Source organism: Camelus dromedarius, chromosome 14 (genome assembly GCF_036321535.1).
Source record: "Camelus dromedarius isolate mCamDro1 chromosome 14, mCamDro1.pat, whole genome shotgun sequence".
NCBI classification, from domain to species: Eukaryota; Metazoa; Chordata; class Mammalia; order Artiodactyla; family Camelidae; genus Camelus; species Camelus dromedarius.
Window position 1 is genome coordinate 47,697,959 of NC_087449.1, and position 20,627 is coordinate 47,718,585.

Consider the following 20,627-nt stretch of genomic DNA (forward strand, 5'->3'; position numbering starts at 1 on the left):
TCCCTATCCTCCTCCACTTCTTGGGTCCTTCACACTCTCTGGGGTGGGTTTGTACCATATCAGAAGCCAGATAAACACAAAAATGTGGCAGGAGGCCTGGGGCAAAGAAAAAATGAAATGAGGGATCTAAGACATCCAATCTAGAGCTCTCCTGTGTTGTGTAATTTATGAATAGGAAATCCTCCATTAAAGGCATAGGATCAAGATTCAGGCTGGGCTGTTGAGAAGAAACCATGCTGAAGAGTCTGAGCTTTATTCTAGTAGCAACGGGAAGCCGGTGAGGGTGTTTCAGCAGGAAAGAAACAAAATCAGATGGCTGTGGTTGTTCATTGTTAAGATGTAAGGATAAAGTGGAAGGTGGATTAGAGAGAGGGTTTAAGAGGAAGGGACCTTAGTTAGGAGGCTCCTGCAGTGCAGTTCAGGCAAGAGATGCTGAGCATCTGAGCTAAGACAGTGGAACTGGGACTGCAAAGGGGATCGAATCAGCAGATGTTGGTGGAGAAGAGGTAAAAGGGAGAAGGCCAGCTTGGACTACGGGCATTCCACTCTGGCACAAGCCAAAGAACGAAGGCATGACTTCCACCACAAAGCCCTCCCTCTGCCTTCTTTCTCCCTTTTCTGTGTGGTCCCCAGAGACTCACACGTGACCTCAGAGCTGTGTGTTCTTCGATCACTGAGTACTAAGGCAGGAGCCTGTCCAGGTAACTCGGGCTAGACACATGGTCAGTTTCATCGCCCTCATTCTTAGAGCCCACTGCCTCCCCTTAGCAATGAACCAACATCTTTCTCCACTCTCTCCCCTTCCATGCTGAAAACAAGATGGGGTTTGTTTCTGGTCCATAGGAACCAGTGTGGGGATTTGTGGTGATCCTGGCATCCCAGCCCACGGCATCCGTCTGGGGGACAGCTTTGCCCCAGGCAGCCTGGTGCGCTTTAGCTGTGAAGCTGGCCACGCGCTCCGGGGGTCGTCAGAGCGAACTTGTCAGGCCAACGGCTCGTGGAGCGGCACGCAGCCTGAGTGTGGAGGTAATGTATGTGACCATTCTGCTTTTCCCTTTTGCCCACCCCAGGCTCTCCCCCCGTTTTCCTGCTCGCAAGCGCCTGCCCTCACATGCACAGACAAGCCCCAGGGCCCCATTTGAACCCTTGGCCTGGCACATGGTGGACATTTGCAGATAGCTCACGTTCATTCTCATTAGTAATCCAAAGGCAAGCATATTCCCCACCCTCACCTAAGAAGGGAAGAAACCAGAATAAGCTAAGTTTAGTGCATTTACTCATTTATTTCCATACAGTTTCATTCAACAACTATATGCCAAATACTGTAATATGCGCTGAAGACACAATGGTGACCAAGACAGACACCCTTGCCCTCTTGGAGTGTACATTTAAGGTTAAACAAGCATCCAAAGTGCCAAAAGAAATACAAATCCAGTCTTTAAAAACCCTTTAATAAAAGCCCTTACTGATGTTTCCTGAGGCTGCTCCAGTGGGAGAAATTATATTTCTCCACACACTCCTAAATTTCTGAAAAAATTCTTTTTTAAAACTTCTCTCCCCAGAATCCAACTTTTTGTAGCTGTTCCTCTAATGTCATTCTTTCTCTCTGTAAAATACAGCCTGATTGACACTGTCCTAGTTTAAAAAAAAAAAAGGAAACATAATAAAGAAGCTGTGGTATATTTATACAATGGAATACTACTCAGCCATAAAAAATAATAAAATAATGCCATCTACAGCAACATGGTTGGACCTGGAGACTGTTATTCTAAGTGAAGTAAGCCAGAAAGAGAAAGAAAAATACTGTATGGTATCATTTATATATGGAATCTAAAAGAAAAAAGACAAATGAACTCATTTACAAAACAGGGACTCACAGACATAGAAAACAAACTTATGGTTCCCAGGAGTGGAAGATGGTAGGAAGGGATAAATAGAGAGTTTGAGATTTACAGATACTAACTACTATATATAAAATAGATAAACAACAAGTTTATACTGTATAGCACAGAGAATTATATTCAATATCTTGTAGTAACCTATAATGAAAATGAATATATGTGTGTATATGTATGACTGAAGCATTGTGCTGTACTCCAGAAATTGACACGACATTATAAACTGACTATACTTTAAAAAAAAAAAACCCACTCTCGTAGATAGGAAGCAGTTTAGCAGCTGAGAGTAAGACTGAGTGAGAAGGTGTTGAAGAGGAGGGAGGCAATATAAACCATCACCTAGTGAGGGAGGAGTGGGAATGGAATCGCGGAATGTGTCATCGCCAGGCAGCACCGAGGGCTCATTATAGTGAGAGCTCTTCATTTAAAGTGAAAGTAGTTAGCACTGGTCTGGATTTTTTTTCTAACACATTTCATACATAGGTGCAGGCACAGGGTAAGTGAAACATTAGGTGTAGGGCTGGGGTTTTATTAGGCGACTAAGACATTTGCAGAAAGTGGCAAGAAGATGAGGGTGTACCCAAAGCAGTCATAATGATGGGTCCTATGTCTAGGCTGGGTAAGGAGGGAACAGGTTCATGAGTGGTATAAGAGGCAGTGAAAAGGTGGTAGGATCCATGGATTATAGGTCCCAATAGGACTAAACAGTCACCAGAGAATGAATTCCAGGCAGAGTAAGCTGAAGAGCTAAAAGGCAGCAGTTCGTGAATGGGAAATTGAATGTGAAATTGAGATTGTGGCACAGTCCTGCAGAGCAAGCGGAGATGTTCTGGCCCATGATCGGGGGACACCTGCCCAGGAAATGATACAGATGGAGTCAGTGCCCTCTCTCTCTTTTTTGTCCAAAGCCCTGCCTTTCCAGGGGTGCAAAGTTAGTTTTTACAGGATTTCACAGGCATTGTAAGAGAGGTTTGTGGTCCTGGGAGAGCACACTGGCAAGAGGAAAATTAGGATATTTTCAAATAGCCACTGGAGTTCAGGTCCCCTTTCTTGCCACTCAGGTCCAGGGTGAAGTCAGCCACCATGTCAGGAGTGTTCAGGGAACAGAAAGTGGGTGGCTAAGAGTTGGACCTGGAAGTGAATGTTTGTTGAATGAGTGAATGTGTGTGTGTGCGTGTAACATGTACACAGCTCTTTGTGTACACAGCTTCCCTCGGCAAGCTCCCACTTATCTTTCAAGGCTTTACTCAAATTCTTATCTCCAGCCTCAAAAAGCTGCTCCCTTATTAGTGCTATTTTTCCTTCAAGTGTAGCACTTATCCCATCATATTGTAACTCATCTGTTTATAGGGTTCTTAAGATAGACTGGGCTCCCCAAAGGCAGGGGACACGGCTTGGTCATCACGTGTCCAGCATGTAGGCAGCACAAACATTTTTGAATGGATGGATATTAGGGCCTATCTTTTGTACCAATTACATAGGAGTCATTTTGTAGATCTGACTTTGGGACCATGTAAATGTACATACAAAGTAAAATTAAATGAAAGATTAGAAACCAGTCATCTCTAAATATCAAAATCAAAATGGAAACCAATGAACTTAACTCCATCAAGTTGATGATTTAATAACCCAGAGCATTCCTTCAACTGACTTGAGAAAATGAAATTTGACTATAGCCTGTACATCCTAAGGACAAAGACCTGCAATGAAACCTTAAACTGTTTTTAGCGATTGTGTTGTTACCAATAACGTTGGCATTCCTATTTCAAAACTATTACATGTATAATATCGTAATGTATGTGGGTAAAACAAGTTAAATTATTTATGGTCATTAAGAACCAAGATTTTCAACATAAAAGAGATATCATATAAAAATCACAAAGTTAAGGGAAAACTCAGGTTTAAATGTGGATTGGTAGTATCAGTATACATGCATAATGTGCCTTCAATCTGAAAAGTTATTTTCCCACTCTGAAAGTCAAGAGTCAGTGATCAGCTCAGTAGCAATGAGTGCCCTTGATGCCCAAATTGTAGTTTCTGACTGTATTCTCCATTAAAAGGAACCAGAACTCTTTAGAGAAGTGGCTGATTCCATGACTGGGGCAGGAAATATACAAGACGAACATAGAACATCTTGTCACTCCAGCAAGGGGTCTAGCAAACAGAACTGGGTCATGTCAAAGGAACACAGGAGTCAACTTGAAGAGGCTCCCACTAGCCAAAGATGGAATAATTTGAGCATAAATAAAAATATGAGGGGCAATGGAGGACAATGTAGCAAATAAATTTAAATCTATGAATTCAAATGATTGTCACCTTTGAAGCTTGCTAGGGAACCAACTCATTGTCCTGATGTCTGATTTAAAAAAAAAAAAATCAAGCATTGTCCAGCCTTCCTTTATGCACTTTATTTCAGGGTAAGCAAATACTTGAGGATAGGCAATTTCTTTATGATAGAACCCTAGCTAAAGCAGAAAGGATTATGCAATTGGAGTATTGCCATTCCTATCCCCTAATGAAAGAACTGATCTGATCAACAATATTCAATTTCTGCTAAAACCATTCAGTGAAAACTGATAGGAACTTTATAACGCCAGATTAGGCAGGCAGACCTGACCCACTGATCAGCCTCAACACCGTGAACAGGGAAACAGGTAGACATTCTGTGCCTCCTGGTGTGATGCAATAGGAAAGACACAAAACCACCTGTGAGGTACCTTTGCCAAAAAGCAGAACCTGACTACAGGAGCTACCGGGGACAGAGGAACATGTCAAACAATGCCTCATTGGTTCAGTTAGTAAAATCCAGAAGGTGGGGAAATTCTACTGGATCAATGCCCTGATTTCTGAAACATAAATTACAGGAGAGGGTAATCCAGTCATCTCTGGATTCAGAGAGTCCTAGAGACTTGCCAACCAAATGTCATGTGTGGACCTTACTTGGACTGTGAGTCAAACAAACCCACTATAAAGAAGAAAGAGAGAGAGAGAGAGAGAGAGAGAGAGAGAGACTATTGAGGGAAATTAAGCCCTGATTGGATACTTGGCGATATTAAGGAATTGTTTAAAATTTTAGGTATGATAATAAAGCAGATACAGTCTTTATATTTTAGAAATCAGAAGAAAATTCCCACAGGTCTCTCTGTGCCTTCTGGGGGTGAGATGATCAGACAGGAAAGCATCATGGGAGGCGCTTCAGTCCACAGGGTCCTTACGTAGCACATGGTCTCCACACAGGGCAGGGCTTGGTCCCCCCCGTGACACCTGCCCTTGTTCTGATGAGTAATGTGTTCTTTCGGCTTCATAGTGATCTCTTGTGGGAACCCTGGAACTCCAAGCAATGCCCGAGTCCTGTTCAGCGACGGCCTGGTTTTCTCCAGCTCCGTTGTCTACGAGTGTCGGGAAGGCTACTACGCCACAGGCCTGCTCAGCCGGCACTGCTCGGTCAACGGCACCTGGACAGGCAGCGACCCGGAGTGCATCGGTGAGAATCGGCCCCCAGGCTCCAGGGCAAATGATGGCCAAGGCGATCGGGCCCCTTCGTGCCAAAGAAGAGGGCTGTCCTTGGGAGGTTGGGAAGGCTGGCCTAGTGGGACTTGACCCTGAATGAGAATCGTACAGATAGCCTCCATTTACTGAGCACGTACTATGTGACAGCCACGGAGCTAAGGGCTTTGTTTCGTAAGCATTACATCTTTTGATTCTCACCGCGACCCCGTGAAGCAGATCCTGTTAGCTCTACTTTACATATGAGACAACTGGGGCTCCAAGAAGTTGAGAATATACATATTTGCTATTTTTCAGACTCTGGCCAGTTCCTTGGGCTTTTTCTTTTTCTCTTTTAGGGCAACCCCCCAGTGCTCAGCGTGATTCCCTTTCCACTTTAAAGCTGCCGCCATCCACCGTCTTTGTTATTTCCTCCTCTCCCTTGGACCTCTCCCCACAGCCTGGATTTGAGCATGGGGTTGCCCCACAGCTCCCTTTCTTGCTTCACTTCAGAGCAGCTCCAGACCCTTTTCCTTGAAAAGCAAGTCACGGTGGGGCCCGGATGGAGGGAAGTGATAAGATAAGGGAATCTGACAGCATTCTCCCTGTCAAAGTCCTGGCTGTGATTTCAGGCCCCATCTGCAATCCCCTGTCGAGTTCACTTTTGTTCTGAGGCCAGAGCTCCCCAACCCCACCCTAACTTGATACTGTAACATCATAACATCGGTATGACCATTGCATAGGTCACCAGACCCTGCTCCTAGGCCCCTGGGCCCACAGAGGCCTCCTGGACAGAAGAGCAGGGGTAAGATGCCCTTCTCAGCAAACCAAGTGTCTTATGCGGTCTATTAACTCACCTTAGTCTCTTCAACCTGGAAACCTCCCTCTCCCTGGCCCCCAGCCTCATGTATGAAGTGAGCCTCTGGATACTTCCTCGTAGGGGTGTGGCTTTAATAAACAGGATGCGCTTCACAGCCCAGGTTGCTGGGGTGCGTCAGGATGGTGTGGGCAAGGACGGAAGGACAGAGGAGAGACTTTGCAAGGAGACTTTGCTGAAGGGACTCTAGAGTGGACGCCCAACTAGGAACCTGTGAGGAGACAGGACATCCCTGATCTGACAATTTTTCTTCCCGAACACGTGCAGGGAGTGACGGGGATGGCGTTGGGATGCTGGGGAGAGAGGGGTCCGTGCTGGGAGTGAACAGGCTCTATCTCCTCGTCGTAGTCATAAACTGTGGTGACCCTGGGATTCCAGCCAACGGCCTCCGGCTGGGCAATGACTTCAGGTACAACAAAACTGTGACGTACCAGTGCGTCCCCGGCTACATGATGGAGTCACATAGGGTGTCTGTGCTGAGCTGCACAAAGGATCGGACGTGGAACGGCACCAAGCCAGTGTGCAAAGGTGTGTCTGGGGGCGGCAGATGGGGACACAGGGCCAGAGCAGGTACAAAAGTGAGACGGGGGGCCTTGAACAACTAGACAGGAGGTGGGGATGAGGCAGAGCCCTAACATCGGGGGTGGGCAGGGTGAGGACTAGTCCCTGAACATCAGCAAAGGATGGTCCCAGGGAAAGGCCTGGGCCTTGAACACCAAGGAGAGGGCCGTGCAGAGAGGAGTTGTCTGGTGCCAGAGTGAGAGGGGTCAGTCTTGAGTCCTCCCACTTAGCCCAGACTCCCGGCAGGCCCAGGGTAGCCAGGGACATCAGTGCTGGCAACTGGGGACCAGGACAGCCCCGGCACTCAGACTGCTCTGGTCTCCCCCAGCTATCATGTGCAAGCCGCCTCAGCTCATCCCCAACGGGAAAGTGGTGGGGTCCGACTTCATGTGGGGCTCGAGCGTGACGTATGCCTGTCTGGAGGGGTACCAGCTCTCCCTGCCCGCGGTGCTCACCTGCGAGGGAAACGGATCCTGGACCGGGGAGCTGCCTCAGTGTTTCCGTAAGTGTTGCTCACGGGGCCTCCGGGGCATCCCATCTGCGGGCGCCTCCCCCTTCCCTCCTCAGAGCTCTGCCGCTGGAAGGCCTGGAATGAAGGGTCCTCTCCCCGAAATCAGGGAAGAGCTTTGTCAGAGACACTATTAAAGAAGGAAGGGCTTTTAAAGGAAGAAAAGGAGATGTCTGAATGGAGCCCTAGCCCTGGTCACTGTGTAGAGTCACAGCAGAAGATACCCGGGGAGGAGGGGGTGTTCTTAACCTGAAATATCATTAACTGGATGGGATGGAACCAGAAGGTCGGGGTGGGAGCCGGGCAGGCAGGGCATTGCGAGAAGCGACGTGCCCGTCTTCAGGGGAAATCCCTTGCACCGAAGACTCTGGGCACTTGTGACTTCCTGGTGAAAGAGCTATTTCTTATCTGCGTCGCCAAGTGTGTCTCAAAGTCACATTCCAGGGCTCATTTCTTACCGAGTCCCCAAAAGAAGCAGGTTCCAGGTCACTTACTCTTGACTTACCCCGTAACCGGGCTCTGGAAGGTTTTCTCAGTGCCCATGCTTTGGAGAAACAGTAGGACCCATTTTTTTTATTTCTCCTTGGCACTTATCTGATGCTTCAGAAAACTATCGACATATTCAGGACACTATTTGGGGACCTCTGAAAATTTGCTTCAATTTGGGAAGTTTCAGCAAAGATGAGAGCCAGGAAAAGTAGATACAGGTAAGGGAATGTCTGATGTGCGGTTTGCATCCCTCCAGGGAGACATGAGGAAGTTAGCAAGTCTCTGGGTCGGGTCTGGACTCGGAAGTCTTGCTTTTTCCCTTCACTGTGCAGTGTTGTCTGTGTAGCCATCTGTATACAGTTTTCTATGAGCAATACTGAGTCATACTGTTCACAACTTGTATTCACTGATTGGCCATCACCCCTTGGCTCTATCAATACGGACTAATCTACACGTCATCATTTTTAGCAGCTTTAAAGCATTTCCTTCTTGTAGATGCCGCAACTGGTTTAATCTTCTACTGGTGATGAATTTGGGTTCCTCCAGTTTAATCGTGTTAGAAGCAGCTCCGCAATAAATGGCCTCGAGAATAGCATTTCTTTACCCTTGTGGTCAAGCCCTAGGAGGGAGGATGCTGGGCCAGACGGCATGTGTGCCACATGTTCCCAGACTGTCTTCTGGAAAGAGAGCCCCAGTTCACACTCCCACTAGCAGTTGATGAGAAGATTGCTTGACTCACACCCTCATTACCAACTGATTTTGTCCGTATCTTTAATATTTACCAGCCTGAGGAGTTTAAAAAGATATCTTAGTATTTAAATTGGTATCACGTTGCTGATTAGTGACACTGAGCTATTCTTTCTTTGTCATCCATTTGTATCTCTTATTCTTTGAGTTGCCTCTTCCTGGATGTGATGACTTCTGAGCGGCTCTGGCTTTAACTGACTTCTGACTGGTCAGTCCAGACTCCCCAGCTTCCAAGTCCAGGCTTCCATCTGATTTTGCATCTGATTGTGAACCTCATGACTCTGTGTACACACACACACATGCACACACACATCCCATAGCGTAAAGAATATTCCTCACTCTTAAAGTGATGTCTTGGGGAACATTGCCTTCTGTAGTCAATTTTTGATGATACTGTCTGATGATCTGAATGAAATGCACACACTCAGATACTAATCACTGCAGGGTAAGTGCACACTCTTTGGAAAGGCACTCGGCAGTACACGTCAAGAGCTGCACACACGCTCAAACCTTTAAGGATGATAAGTTCACTCACAGAGAATCCCCCAGAGAAAATAAGTTAAAGAAAAGCCACATGTAACCTTATAATCATAGAAAATGCCTAATAAGAGGGCTATGATAAACCGTAATTACGGTACAACATCTCACTGCAAAATTATGTCACCAATAAGTGATAGAGATGGCGTAAGCATGGGAAATGTTTGCAGAATATCAAGCGAACCAAGCAAGGCAGACATGCGTGGACGCTGGGTTTTGAGCCATGCGCACACTTCCATACAACAGAGCAAAGGCTGGAAGGGAAAGAGCACAGAAATGGGGGGAAAAATATGGGGTGGTAGGATGATAGTTTTTTCCTCAATATTCTAACTTCCTATCATGTTGCTCCGTTGCTCGGTTATGGTTATTAATGAGCATTTGAACACGGGAAGGAGAGGAAACACACAGTAGCACTGAAGCAGAAGTCATCCATTGCCCAGGGCCGCCCCTTCCTAAGTCCAGTAGAACCAGGAGGAAAGCAGTACAAAGACCAGAGGCGGGGTTGGGTGGCGGGTGAGTGCGGGGCAGGCAGACTGCGTTCCCAGAAGTCACTCGGACCTGCCTTTCTCCCTCGTCTTCCCAGCTGTGTTCTGCGGAGATCCCGGGGTCCCACCCCGTGGGAGGAGAGAGGACCGAGGCTTCTCCTACAGGTCGTCTGTCTCCTTCTCCTGCCAGCCACCCCTGGTGCTGGTGGGCTCTCCGCGGAGGTTTTGCCAGTCAGATGGGACGTGGAGTGGCACCCAGCCCAGCTGCATAGGTGAGAGGTGACCTGGAGCAGAGTGTCCCAGCTGGTGGGCATCCTTCTTCGGGGCCTGCGGTGATGACTTTCCTTCCCTGTCTTCAGTGGTCTCATCTGCAAAGGGGGCAAGCCCTCTTCTGAGCTACTTAGAACAGGATGTGAACTGGCCAGAGTTGATGTGCTGCCGGGAATCATATAGTCCAGTCGGGGGGGATGACTCGGGTGGAGATACCAAAAGGCAGGGAAGGCAGGACGTGGCTCCGTTCTCTTTCCTGCGTCTGTTTCTCGGAGTGAGCAGAGGTAACGAGAGTGTCTGTGACCATGCTCTGTTCCTTTGTTTTGCAATCCAGACCCGACGCTGACCACGTGTGCAGACCCCGGCATGCCGCAGTTTGGGATACAGAACAATTCCCAGGGCTACCAGGTAATGAGACCAACCAGGAGGGGGCCTTTGTGTTTCCTGTCCCTTCCTGTCAGTCTCAGAGGGCCCTGGGACCTTCCTCAGGACAGTACTAGGAGGGACGAGACCTTAGAAGTTGAAGAGTGAACGCAGCCTGTCTCTTCAAGCCACACTGCCGAGGAGCCCCACTCAGAAACAGGAAGGTGTTCACTCCAACCCGAGTAGCAGAAGGGGAAGGACAGACTCACATGTAGCTCCACAGATGCTTCCCAGCAACCCCGTGTCGTCGGGGCAGGGCATTGGTGGAAATACAGAAATGAGTGAGACAGACAGATGGACCTTCCATTCCCAAGGCACCGGGGGCTCGGGCAGGGCGGCAGGAGCCAGCACATACCACATGGGAGACAGGCCCCATCCCAGTAGGATACAGGCTCCCGGACACGTCTCAGAATGAGCTTCCGGAGAAGGAATGAGTTCAGACAGCCCGCATGGGACGCTCTGAACAGATGGAAGCAGGAAAGTGTGGCTGTGTTCAAGGCAGGGCAATTCCCTGGAGCCCAGGATGTGCCCAGGGGACTATCAGGGACTAGCCTGGAAATGGCAGGTTGGGATCTGGCCAAGGAATGGGATTTATTCACTCAATCCATAATCAGCAAATATTCACTGCCAGCAACTATCCTAGGTGCTAGGAATTCAGTGGGAACAGGACAGGCCAGTGTCTGCTCTAAGGGAGCTCCTTGGCTAGTGATAATAAACAAGCCCACCTCTGAGAGTGATAAGCATTCACATGGGATGATATAAAGGGCTGTGACCAGGTGGGCTGCTCTTTAGGGAGTGAGAGAAGAGGCCTCCTGAACTTGAACTTTGGAGCCCAAGATGAGAAGGGGCCAGCTCTGTGCAGAGCTGGGGGACAGGGGAGCACTCAGGCAGGGAAGCTGCAGGGCGCAGGACCAGAAAGCAGCCAGCCAGCAGGTCCGGAGTGTAGCAGGAGAGGAGAAGGACGTGATGCTAGAGAGCTGGGCTGGGTTTGGAGACAACTGGGCTCCGTCTTGTGAAGTTAAATGTCCGCACGTCTTATGACCCAGAAGTTCTGCTCACAGAAACCAGCCAACCCCCGAGACACTCTTGTGCATGTTACCAAGAAATGAGAAAACTCGTGATGTGGTCACACGATGGTCCATCACACAGCGGTGATAATGAAGGGACTCTAGCTCGACACAGCATTGATGAATCTTAGAAACATAATACTGAATGATGAAGGTGATATGGTACTATTTCTATAAAGAGTAAAACCAAGAAAAACTTACCTTGTTTGGAGATCTATGTATGCGTATGTGATAGATTTATTTTTTTAACTAAGCAAGGAAATGGAAAACACAAAATTCAAGATAGTGGTTATCCCTAAGGGGGCAGGAAAGGATCACACAGATAGCTACAGCCCTGACGGGAACGTTCTAGCACTTGAGATGGGTAGTGGGCTCAGCGTAGGGTGTCCATTTTATTAGGATGATTCATGTCTATATGTGTTCCATATATTCTTTTCTATGCATCAAAATATCACATAATAAATTTTGAAAAGAGAACAGCATGGACTGGGTCATGTAGGGCCTTGAGACCATGATAAGCATTTTGGATTTTATTTTTCAGTGTCATGGGAAACCATTTGAAGGGGACTCAATCTGATCTATCATTTGAACTATTGCTCAGGACCCTGGGGAGAGAATGAATAATCAAGGGTTCAGAATGGAAACACTTAGACAAATAGGACACTTGCAGCAGCTTGAGAGAGAGATGAGGGTAGGATGGAGCCATAAGAGGGTGACATGGAGAGAAGTGAAGGGGTCAGGATGTGTTTTGTAGGTAGAACCAAGAGGATGCGTTGATGGATTGGATGGAAAAGACGGAATCAAGGATGACCTGAAAAAGAATATGAAAATGAATACATGTATGTTCATGTATGACTGAAGTATTATGCTGTACACCAGAAACTGACACATTGTAAACTGACTACTTCAATAAAAAATATATATACGTGTATACACACACACAAAAAAGGATGACTTGAGGTTTTTGATTTGCACAGTTGGGTGGATACAGGTGTCATTTGCTGAATGAGGTGATGAAACACAGCAGAAAGACTGCTCGGCATGGAGGAAGGGAGCAGAAATTCAGTTTCACTTTGCATTTGAATTTACTCCCAGAGATACTAGAGACACCTGAGTGTCTTGAGCTGGGAAATAGTGTGATCCGAGTCAGCTTAAGAAGCTGATCTGGCAGCATCGTGCTGCATAGATCAGAGATGGAGAGGTGGAGCTGGTGGTTGCAGGGGTGTTGAGTCGGACAGTGAGGCCAGTGGAGGGTAAGAGTAGGGAAGCAACTGAGCGGAGGGAGAGGTGGAGGGAGAGTGGCAATTCTGCTCAAGAGATATTTACAAAGGACAGCTCCAGATTTTTTTATTGAAGTGTAGTTGATTTACAATACAATGTTGTGTTAGTCTCTGGTGTACAGCATAGTGATTCAGTTACACAAACACACAGAAACATATACATTCTTTTTCAGATTCTTTTCCATTATGGTTTATTACAAGATATTGAATATAGTTCCCTGTGCTATACAGTAGGGCCTTGTTGTTTATCTATTTTAAAAATAGTGGTGTGTATCTGCAAATCTCAAACTAATTTATCCCTCTCTCCCCTGCTTCCCCTTTGGTAACCATTGATTTGTCTTCTATGTCTGTAAGCCTGTTTCTGTTTTGTAAATAAGTTTGTTTGTGTCTTTTTTTTAGATTCTGCATATAAGTGATATCATATGATATTTGTCTTTGTCTAACTTACTTAGTATGTTATCTCTAGGTCCATCCATATTGCTGCAGGCGGCATTATTTCATTCTTTTTTATGGCTGAGTAGTATTTCATTGTGTGTGTGTGTGTATCTCACATTTTCTTTATACAGTCATCTGTCAATGGACATTTACTTCCATGTCTTGGCTATTGTAAATAGCACAGCTCCAGATTCTATAGGGAACATCTCCTAAAAGAATGTGTACATTCATAGAAGGAAGAGATACATACAGTAACATTCTCTTTTGCACAGTTCTTCCCATTTTATTAAATGCTCTCAAATCCACCATTACATTTGAGTATCACAACATTCCAGTGTCATCATGGCAGAGCTGGTCATCCCAGCTCTACACAGGCAGGCTCAGGTGTGGAGGGTTTCCTGCAGCCTGTCATTCAGTGAGTAAACGTGGACGCCAAAACTCAAACTCAGGGTCTTCTGATTCTGAGTCGGGCATGCAGTCCACCGCAGCGGAGTCTGATATATTCCACCAGAGCACTGATCTGGCCCAGGGACTTGGGTGAGGCCTTGGGGAAGAGGCATAATATAAGTGGCCTCAAGGGACAAGTAAGATTTAACCAGGCAGAGAAACAGAAGGGTGGGGAGGAGTAGGGTCATGAGAAAGTAAGCAGTCAAGTCATGGGTATGAAACGTGGCTGGGTGGAAGGTGACTGTGGGAACTTCCGCCCTGGCCACAGGTTGGAAGCACAGTGCTCTTCCGTTGTCAGAAAGGGTACCTGCTTCAGGGCTCCACCACCAGGACCTGCCTCCCCAACCTGACCTGGAGCGGAACCCCACCCGACTGTGTCCGTGAGTGATGACTTGGCCTGCATCCCAGAAAACTCCTCTTGGCAACTCATAATCTACTCCTGCTGGGCATCCAGGATGTGCTTGAAAGCTCACAACTTCTCATTGAGACCAATATTGGTCTTTTTGTCATCCTTACTCCTTGGGGACCCACAGAAGACATTTCCACAAGAAAGCCTTTCTGATATTTGAAGGCAATTCCTATGCCTTAGCAAAGAGAAAGAAAGAACTTTCCCATGGCAGCAAATACTAGCAAGTACAATGCCAGCCCTCAGGATGGAAGATTTCAGGCTTTTGACTACAATGACTCCCCTCCCCTCAGGAAAAGTGCTGCAGGCTTAAGTTCCCATAGGGTTGGCTGAGCCAGTGTCTGCATGATCTCCATCTGGGCCACTGGTATAGACATCAAGGCTGGGGTGGAGTGGGAGTTAGGGAGGGGATGCTGGACAGGAAAGGGGCCCATAAGGGAAAGGAAGGGGAAGTTCCATCGAGGAACAGGGGAGCAGGGGAGGGACCTCCTGAAGACCCTAATCCCACGCCCAACAATGTCTTTCCTCTCATCCAGCCCACCACTGCAGGCAGCCGGAGACGCCAACCCATGCCAATGTCGGGGCCCTGGACTTGCCATCCATGGGCTACACACTCATCTATTCCTGCCAGGAAGGCTTCTCCCTCAAGGGTGGCTCCGAGCACCGCACCTGCAAAGCAGATGGCAGCTGGACAGGCAAACCACCCATCTGCCTGGGTGAGTGCGCCCCTCGCTCAACCTCTCTGGGGCCCGAGGCCAAGGGTGACAGCTGAGCCTGAGTGAAAGGGGGCAAAGGAGAAGAAAGAAAGGTGAATTCCAGAAGCTGGATCCTGCTTCTGATTTTCTGAATCAGAAAGTAGAGTCTAGAGATGAAACCAGAGCAGTCTAAAGAGGCACATGGTGAAGCCACCCCCAGTTTTATTTGGCTGCTTTATGCCTGAGCTTAAACATCCCCCCAGGATTATATTTAATCATCAGGCTGAGAAAAGCTCTTTGTTCCACCAAACTGGAGTAACACATTACACATATTGTACCCTTGATAAAACAGCACCCACTCACAGATCCCTCAGGATAACCAAGATGTCCCAGACCTCCCTCCTCCTCGTCTTCATTCATTTGTCTCTATTGAGCATTCCCACTGTGCATGCCTGTGCTGGGCATGTGGGATGGGGAGGTGGAAGATACAAACCCTGCCCTAAAGGAACTCACGTTCAGCTGCAGAAGACACACACATTATCAGACAGAACAGTACCTTCAGGAACATAGGGATACACTGAATACTTGGAGGGGGGATGAGGAGGAAGGGCACTAGTTCAGCCTAAGAGGGACAGGGAAGAATCAGGGAAGGCTTCCTGGAGAAGGTGATCTGAGTCCAGTCTTAAGTGAAGAATGCAGCAAAGATAAAGGATCAGTCTGGTGCTGGGATGGTGCTCAACTCTCTCTTACAGGTGGTGATCTCACAATATTCCAGGCATTGTTCTAAGTACTTTGTGTGTACTAACTCATTTAATCCTCACAATCACCTTTGAGGCAGTGTTACTCATATCCCCACTTAACATATGAGGAAACTGAGGCACAGAGTGGTTAAGTAACATGCCCAAGGTCACCAACTGATAAAAGGAAAGAGCTGAGATTCAAACTCTGCAGGTGTAACTTCAGAATCCACATTCTTAAATACTTTGCTGTCCTGCCCCCCAGAGAGAGAAGGCTTCAGGCTCACAGCCTTGATCAGAGCTAAAATTTAAATATATTTTCATTGTATGAGTTGTTGTCAATTTCTTTTATTTATGGAAAGTAATATTTTTGTTCCACATAGGGTAGTGATAAAGGTCTCTTTTTTAGAGTACGTTGATTTAAGTTTTTATTGTGGTAAAATATTCAAAACATAATATTTTCCATTTCAAGCGTACAGTTCAATGGCATTAAGTACAACCATCACCACCATCCATTTTCAGACCTTTTCCATCATCGCATTAAACAATAGCTCCCCACTCCCCTTCCCCTCCAGCCCCTGATAACCTCTGTTGTACTTCCTATAGCTATGAACTGCCAATTCTATGTACCTCATGTTAGTAGATTCATACAATATTTGTCCTCTCATGTCTGGATTATTTCACTGAGCATTATTTTTTTGAGGTTCATCCATGAAGTAGCAGGTGTCATTACTTCATTCTTTTTTATGCCTGAATAATATTCTATCAATGGATATGCCACATTTTGTTTACCCATTTATCTGCTGATGAACATTTGGGTTGTTTCTGCCTTGGGGCCATTATGAGTAATGCTAAAATATATAAATGTCTATATTTTTGTATGGACATATGTTTTCAGTTCTCTTGGGTGTCTATCTAGGAACAGAATAGCTCAATGTTTAACAGTGTAAGGAACTGTCAGACTGTTTTGCAAAGTGACTTTAAATTTACATTCCCACCAGCAAGGCACCAGGGCTCTAATTTTACTACGTCCTTGCCAATACTTGTTATTGTTTATCTTTTTGAGGACAGCCATCCCAAGTAGGTGTAAAGCAATATTACATTGTGGCTTTCGTTTGTACTTCCCTAATGGCTAACGATGTTGAGCATCTTTTCATTTGTTTGTTGGCTATTGCTGTATCTTCCTTGGAGAAAAGTCTTCTCAGATCCTTTGCCCATTTTTTAAAATTGGGCTATTTGTCTTCTTATTGTTGAGTTGTAAGATTCCGTTTTTTATCCTGTTGCTTTCTTTTCTCCCAGCTTTATTGAAGTATAATTGCCAAAAAAAAAAATAGAAATATATTTAAAGTATACAAGATGATAATTTGATATACATTGAGAAAGGATTCCCACCATGAAGTTAACACATCCATCACCTAGCATATTTATCTCTTTTTTTGTTTGTTTGGTTTGTTTTGGTGAGAACACACAAGTTCTACTCTCTTAGCAAATTTCAATGCAGTATTACCTGCTATGGTTACCTGGTTACACATGTGTGTCTTGTAACTGAAAGTTTGTATCCTTTCACCAGCCTCTCCCCATTCCCCCCTCTTCCCACTCAGCCCCTGGCAACTACCATTCTACTCTCTGTTTTTATGAGTTTGACCTTTATTCTTTTTAGATTCCACATATAGGTGGTAACATACAATATTTGTCTTTCTCTGTCTGGCTTATTAGCATAACGCCCTCCAAGTTCATCCATGTTGTCATAAATAGCACGAGTTCCTTCTAAGACTGAATAATATTCCATGGTATGTATACACCACATTTTCTTTATCCGTTCATCCATCAATGAACACTTAAGTTTGTTTCCATAATTTGGCAATTGTCAATAATGCCGCCATGAACATGGGAGAACAGATATCTCTTCAAGATAGTGATTTTATTTCCTTTAGATATATATAAGTGGGTTGGCTGGATCACATGGTAGATCTATTTTTCATGTCTTGAGGAGTCTCCACACTGTTTTCCATGGTGGCTATACCAGTTCACATTCCTGCTGTTTAACCCCTCAGCTGAATTTCCCGTGTCAGTTATCACATCTTCAGTTCAATGATCTCTATTTAGTACTTTTAAAGTATTTTCTATCTCTTTGCTGAAATTCTTGCTTTGTGCATTGCTCTCCTGACCTCAGCAAGCACCTTTATGACCATTATTTTGAACTCTCTATTGGGTTATTTTGAACTCTCTATTATGATGAGTTTCTGGAGATTTATCTTGTTCTTTGGTTTGGAACATTTTCCCTGGTTGATTCATTTTCCTTGATTCTCTGTGTGTGTTTCTGCTCGTTAGATAAAACAGGCAGCTCTCCCAATCTTGACAGACTGGTCTCGTGTGGAAGATGACCCTCATCCATCAGCCCAGCCCAAGCTCCTGGTGCCTCTCAAGCCTTTGTTATTGTCTAAGCTGCCGTCTTTGTTCTTAGTGGCTCCAGCAGTTGAGGGTGTACCAAGACCCAGCAGTGTCCCACAGGGGAGGACCACAGTCAGCACCTAGATGCAGGCTGATTAGCAGACCCTCAGGCAGCAGCTGGAAAAGTATGTAGTCAAACCCTTCCAGGGGGAAACTGGGAGGCGGGAGTTTTACCTGCTCCGTCAGTATGAGCCCAGGTATATAGCCACAGGGGTCTCTACTGCATCCATTTAAAACCGGCTTGTTTGCTGTAGTCCTGTGAAACTCAGGAATGCAAGCCCCACTGGCCTTCAGAGCTGGGTGCCTTGGGCACCCATCTATCAAAGGTGCTGGGTGTGTGGGACAAACTCATCACTCCAGGGAAGTGCTGGGAGCTGGGGATTCCCTCCTCCTGGTTGTATGGCGCTGTGCCAGGGTGGGGGTTTATGGCCAGAATGTGTCTCACCTTTCCTACCCGTTTTGATGTGGGTATTTTCTCAGTCTCACAAAGTGTAGGGGTTACTAAGCTAGTTTCTGGATTTTTCTCAGAGAGAATTGATCTGTCTCTCCGCACATTCAGTGTGTCTGTGTGTGGAGGGGCATTCGGGAGCCTCCTATGTCACCATCTTGGTCCAGAGTCCCTTCCAGAGTTCTTTATACATCTAGAATATAAGACCCTTATCAGATACATTATTTGCAAATCTTTTCCCCATTTTGTGGGTTGTCTTTTCACTTTATTTTTCTTTTTAATTTACAATACTTTCTTGTTTCATTCATCACCTAATATTTAAGCTCTGTTTTGTCCTGTGTTAAATTTTTTCAGATGAGTTTTTTACAGTTTTATTGAGATATAATTGATATACAAAAACTGCACGTATTTAATGTATGCAACTTGATGAGTTAGAATTTTTTCACTTAGTGAAATTTTAATTTTGATGAACTTCAATTTATTTATATTTTCTTAGCTTGCTTGTGCTTTTATTATCATATCAAAGAAACCATTGCCTAATCCAGGGTCACAAAGATGTGCGCCTATGTTTTCTTCTAAGAGTTTTGGGGCCCAGATTCACGCTATTGCATGTGACTATCCAACTGTCCCAGCACCATTTGCTGTAAAGACTATTCTTTCCTCACTGGATTGTCTTGGCACCCTCTTCAAAGATCAGTGGACCACAAATGTGTGAGCTTTATACCTGGGTCCTCAAGTTTACTCCATTTGTCTGCATAATTGTCCTTATGCCTTTATCACAAAGTCCTGATTTCTATAACTTTGTAGTAACTTTTGAAGTTGGGAAGTGTAAATTCTCCTTTTGGCTCTTTTTCAAGATTGTTTTGGCTATTCTGGGTCCCTTCTATTTCTATATGAATTTTAGAATTGGATTGCCAATTTCTGCAAAAAGACAACTAGGATTTTGATAAGGATTGTGTTGAATCTGTAGATCAGTTTGGGGAGTATTGCCATTTGAACAGTATTAAGTCTGTTAATCCCTGAGCATGGGCTATCTTTCCATTTATTTAGATTTTTAATTTCTTTCAGTGATGGTTTATAGTTTTCAATGTACAAGTCTTGTACTTCCTTTATTTTTAATGCTATTATAGGTGCTTGCATTTAAAAATACAAAATGCTTTAGATGCAGTTGAATCTCAACTCAACCCCTTTCTATAAGACCTTGGGCAGGCCCCTTACCTCTCTGCCTCTTAACAAGTTTTTCTTCTGTTAAATGAAGACAATAATGTCTACCTCAGTTCTGAGAGAAAGAGTAAATGAAGTAAGTGCCTAGCAGAGTGTCTGGCTCATGAAATGCTTTCTCCCTCTTTGTTCCCTTCATCTTATAAAACCTAAGACAATAAAGGCATTTTGTTGAGAAGTGTACCTTCATGGAGTCATGGTGGAAAATTGGTCCACAGCCTGCTGTGTACGCAAACATAAGCTGACCTCCAGAGCTGGAAGGGGCGTGCTGAAGCTCTGAGGCCTCCCAAAGAAGACAGAGGGGGGAGTCCGCCCTTACTTGGCGACAAGATAGATATCCCAGTTGTTTCTCCACAAAAGGAGAAAAGACATTAATATTTATTGACTGTGACTTTCATGTTCATAACCTCATGTATTCAGCATAGCCCTGTTAGATAGGTTTTAGGATTTTCTCACGTTTCAAACAAGGAGACAAGACTCTGAGTGGTGAAGGGACCAGTCGAGGTCACACGATCACTAAGGAGCACTGTGGGGACCGAACCTGAGGGGTCGGGCTCAGGCCCAAAGCCCTCACCTTTGACTTGGCCTTTGCCTGGGAGGGCTTCTCAGTCTTAATATCATCACTCCAGGGGACGGAAGCACCCCACTGAAACCCCCACCCGGGGACAAGGATTTCACTTTTGGTTGGTGGAAGGCCCTCCTTTGTGCCAGGCCTCTGGGACGAAAGTGCTTTTCAACTAAGGGTCCTCAACAGAGGCTCTTGGCAGATCTGTGTACTAGGATGGGAAATAGACATCTTTACTTTCCCTTTACCTCTTACTGAAATTTAACATTTCTTTAATTTAGGGTGTAGACAAAAACTTGTAGCAGTGTTAGCAATACCTGTGAATTTGTCACCAGCAGAAGTGCAGAGATCTTCATGTCACACTACAGCTGTTACTGGTATCATGATGTAATGTTTGTGTTCCTGACTATTCCAAGACTATGACAGTTGCTGGACCCACTGCTGATCTTGTTATTTAATGTAGTAATCAAGAATCACATATAACTGTATTCTACTTCTTGGTTTAATGCTTCAATGACTGTAATTGATCAATAGATTTCCTTTTAACTCTTTACTGTTCTGAGGGGGCTCCTGAGCATCACCAGACCATCAAAG

General features: G+C 45.6%; 1 protein-coding gene across 1 annotated transcript in view; it reads left to right on the forward strand.

Moving 5' to 3' along the window:
• CSMD2 (CUB and Sushi multiple domains 2) overlaps positions 1-20,627 on the forward strand; it is a 575,319-nt gene that overhangs the window by 543,171 nt on the left and 11,521 nt on the right. The window contains exons 57-64 of the mRNA XM_064493786.1: positions 844-1,026; positions 5,206-5,382; positions 6,610-6,789; positions 7,151-7,324; positions 9,687-9,860; positions 10,193-10,266; positions 13,779-13,890; positions 14,453-14,632. Coding sequence (XP_064349856.1) covers positions 844-1,026; positions 5,206-5,382; positions 6,610-6,789; positions 7,151-7,324; positions 9,687-9,860; positions 10,193-10,266; positions 13,779-13,890; positions 14,453-14,632 — 1,254 coding nt within the window. The remainder of the gene's footprint in view (positions 1-843; positions 1,027-5,205; positions 5,383-6,609; positions 6,790-7,150; positions 7,325-9,686; positions 9,861-10,192; positions 10,267-13,778; positions 13,891-14,452; positions 14,633-20,627) is intronic.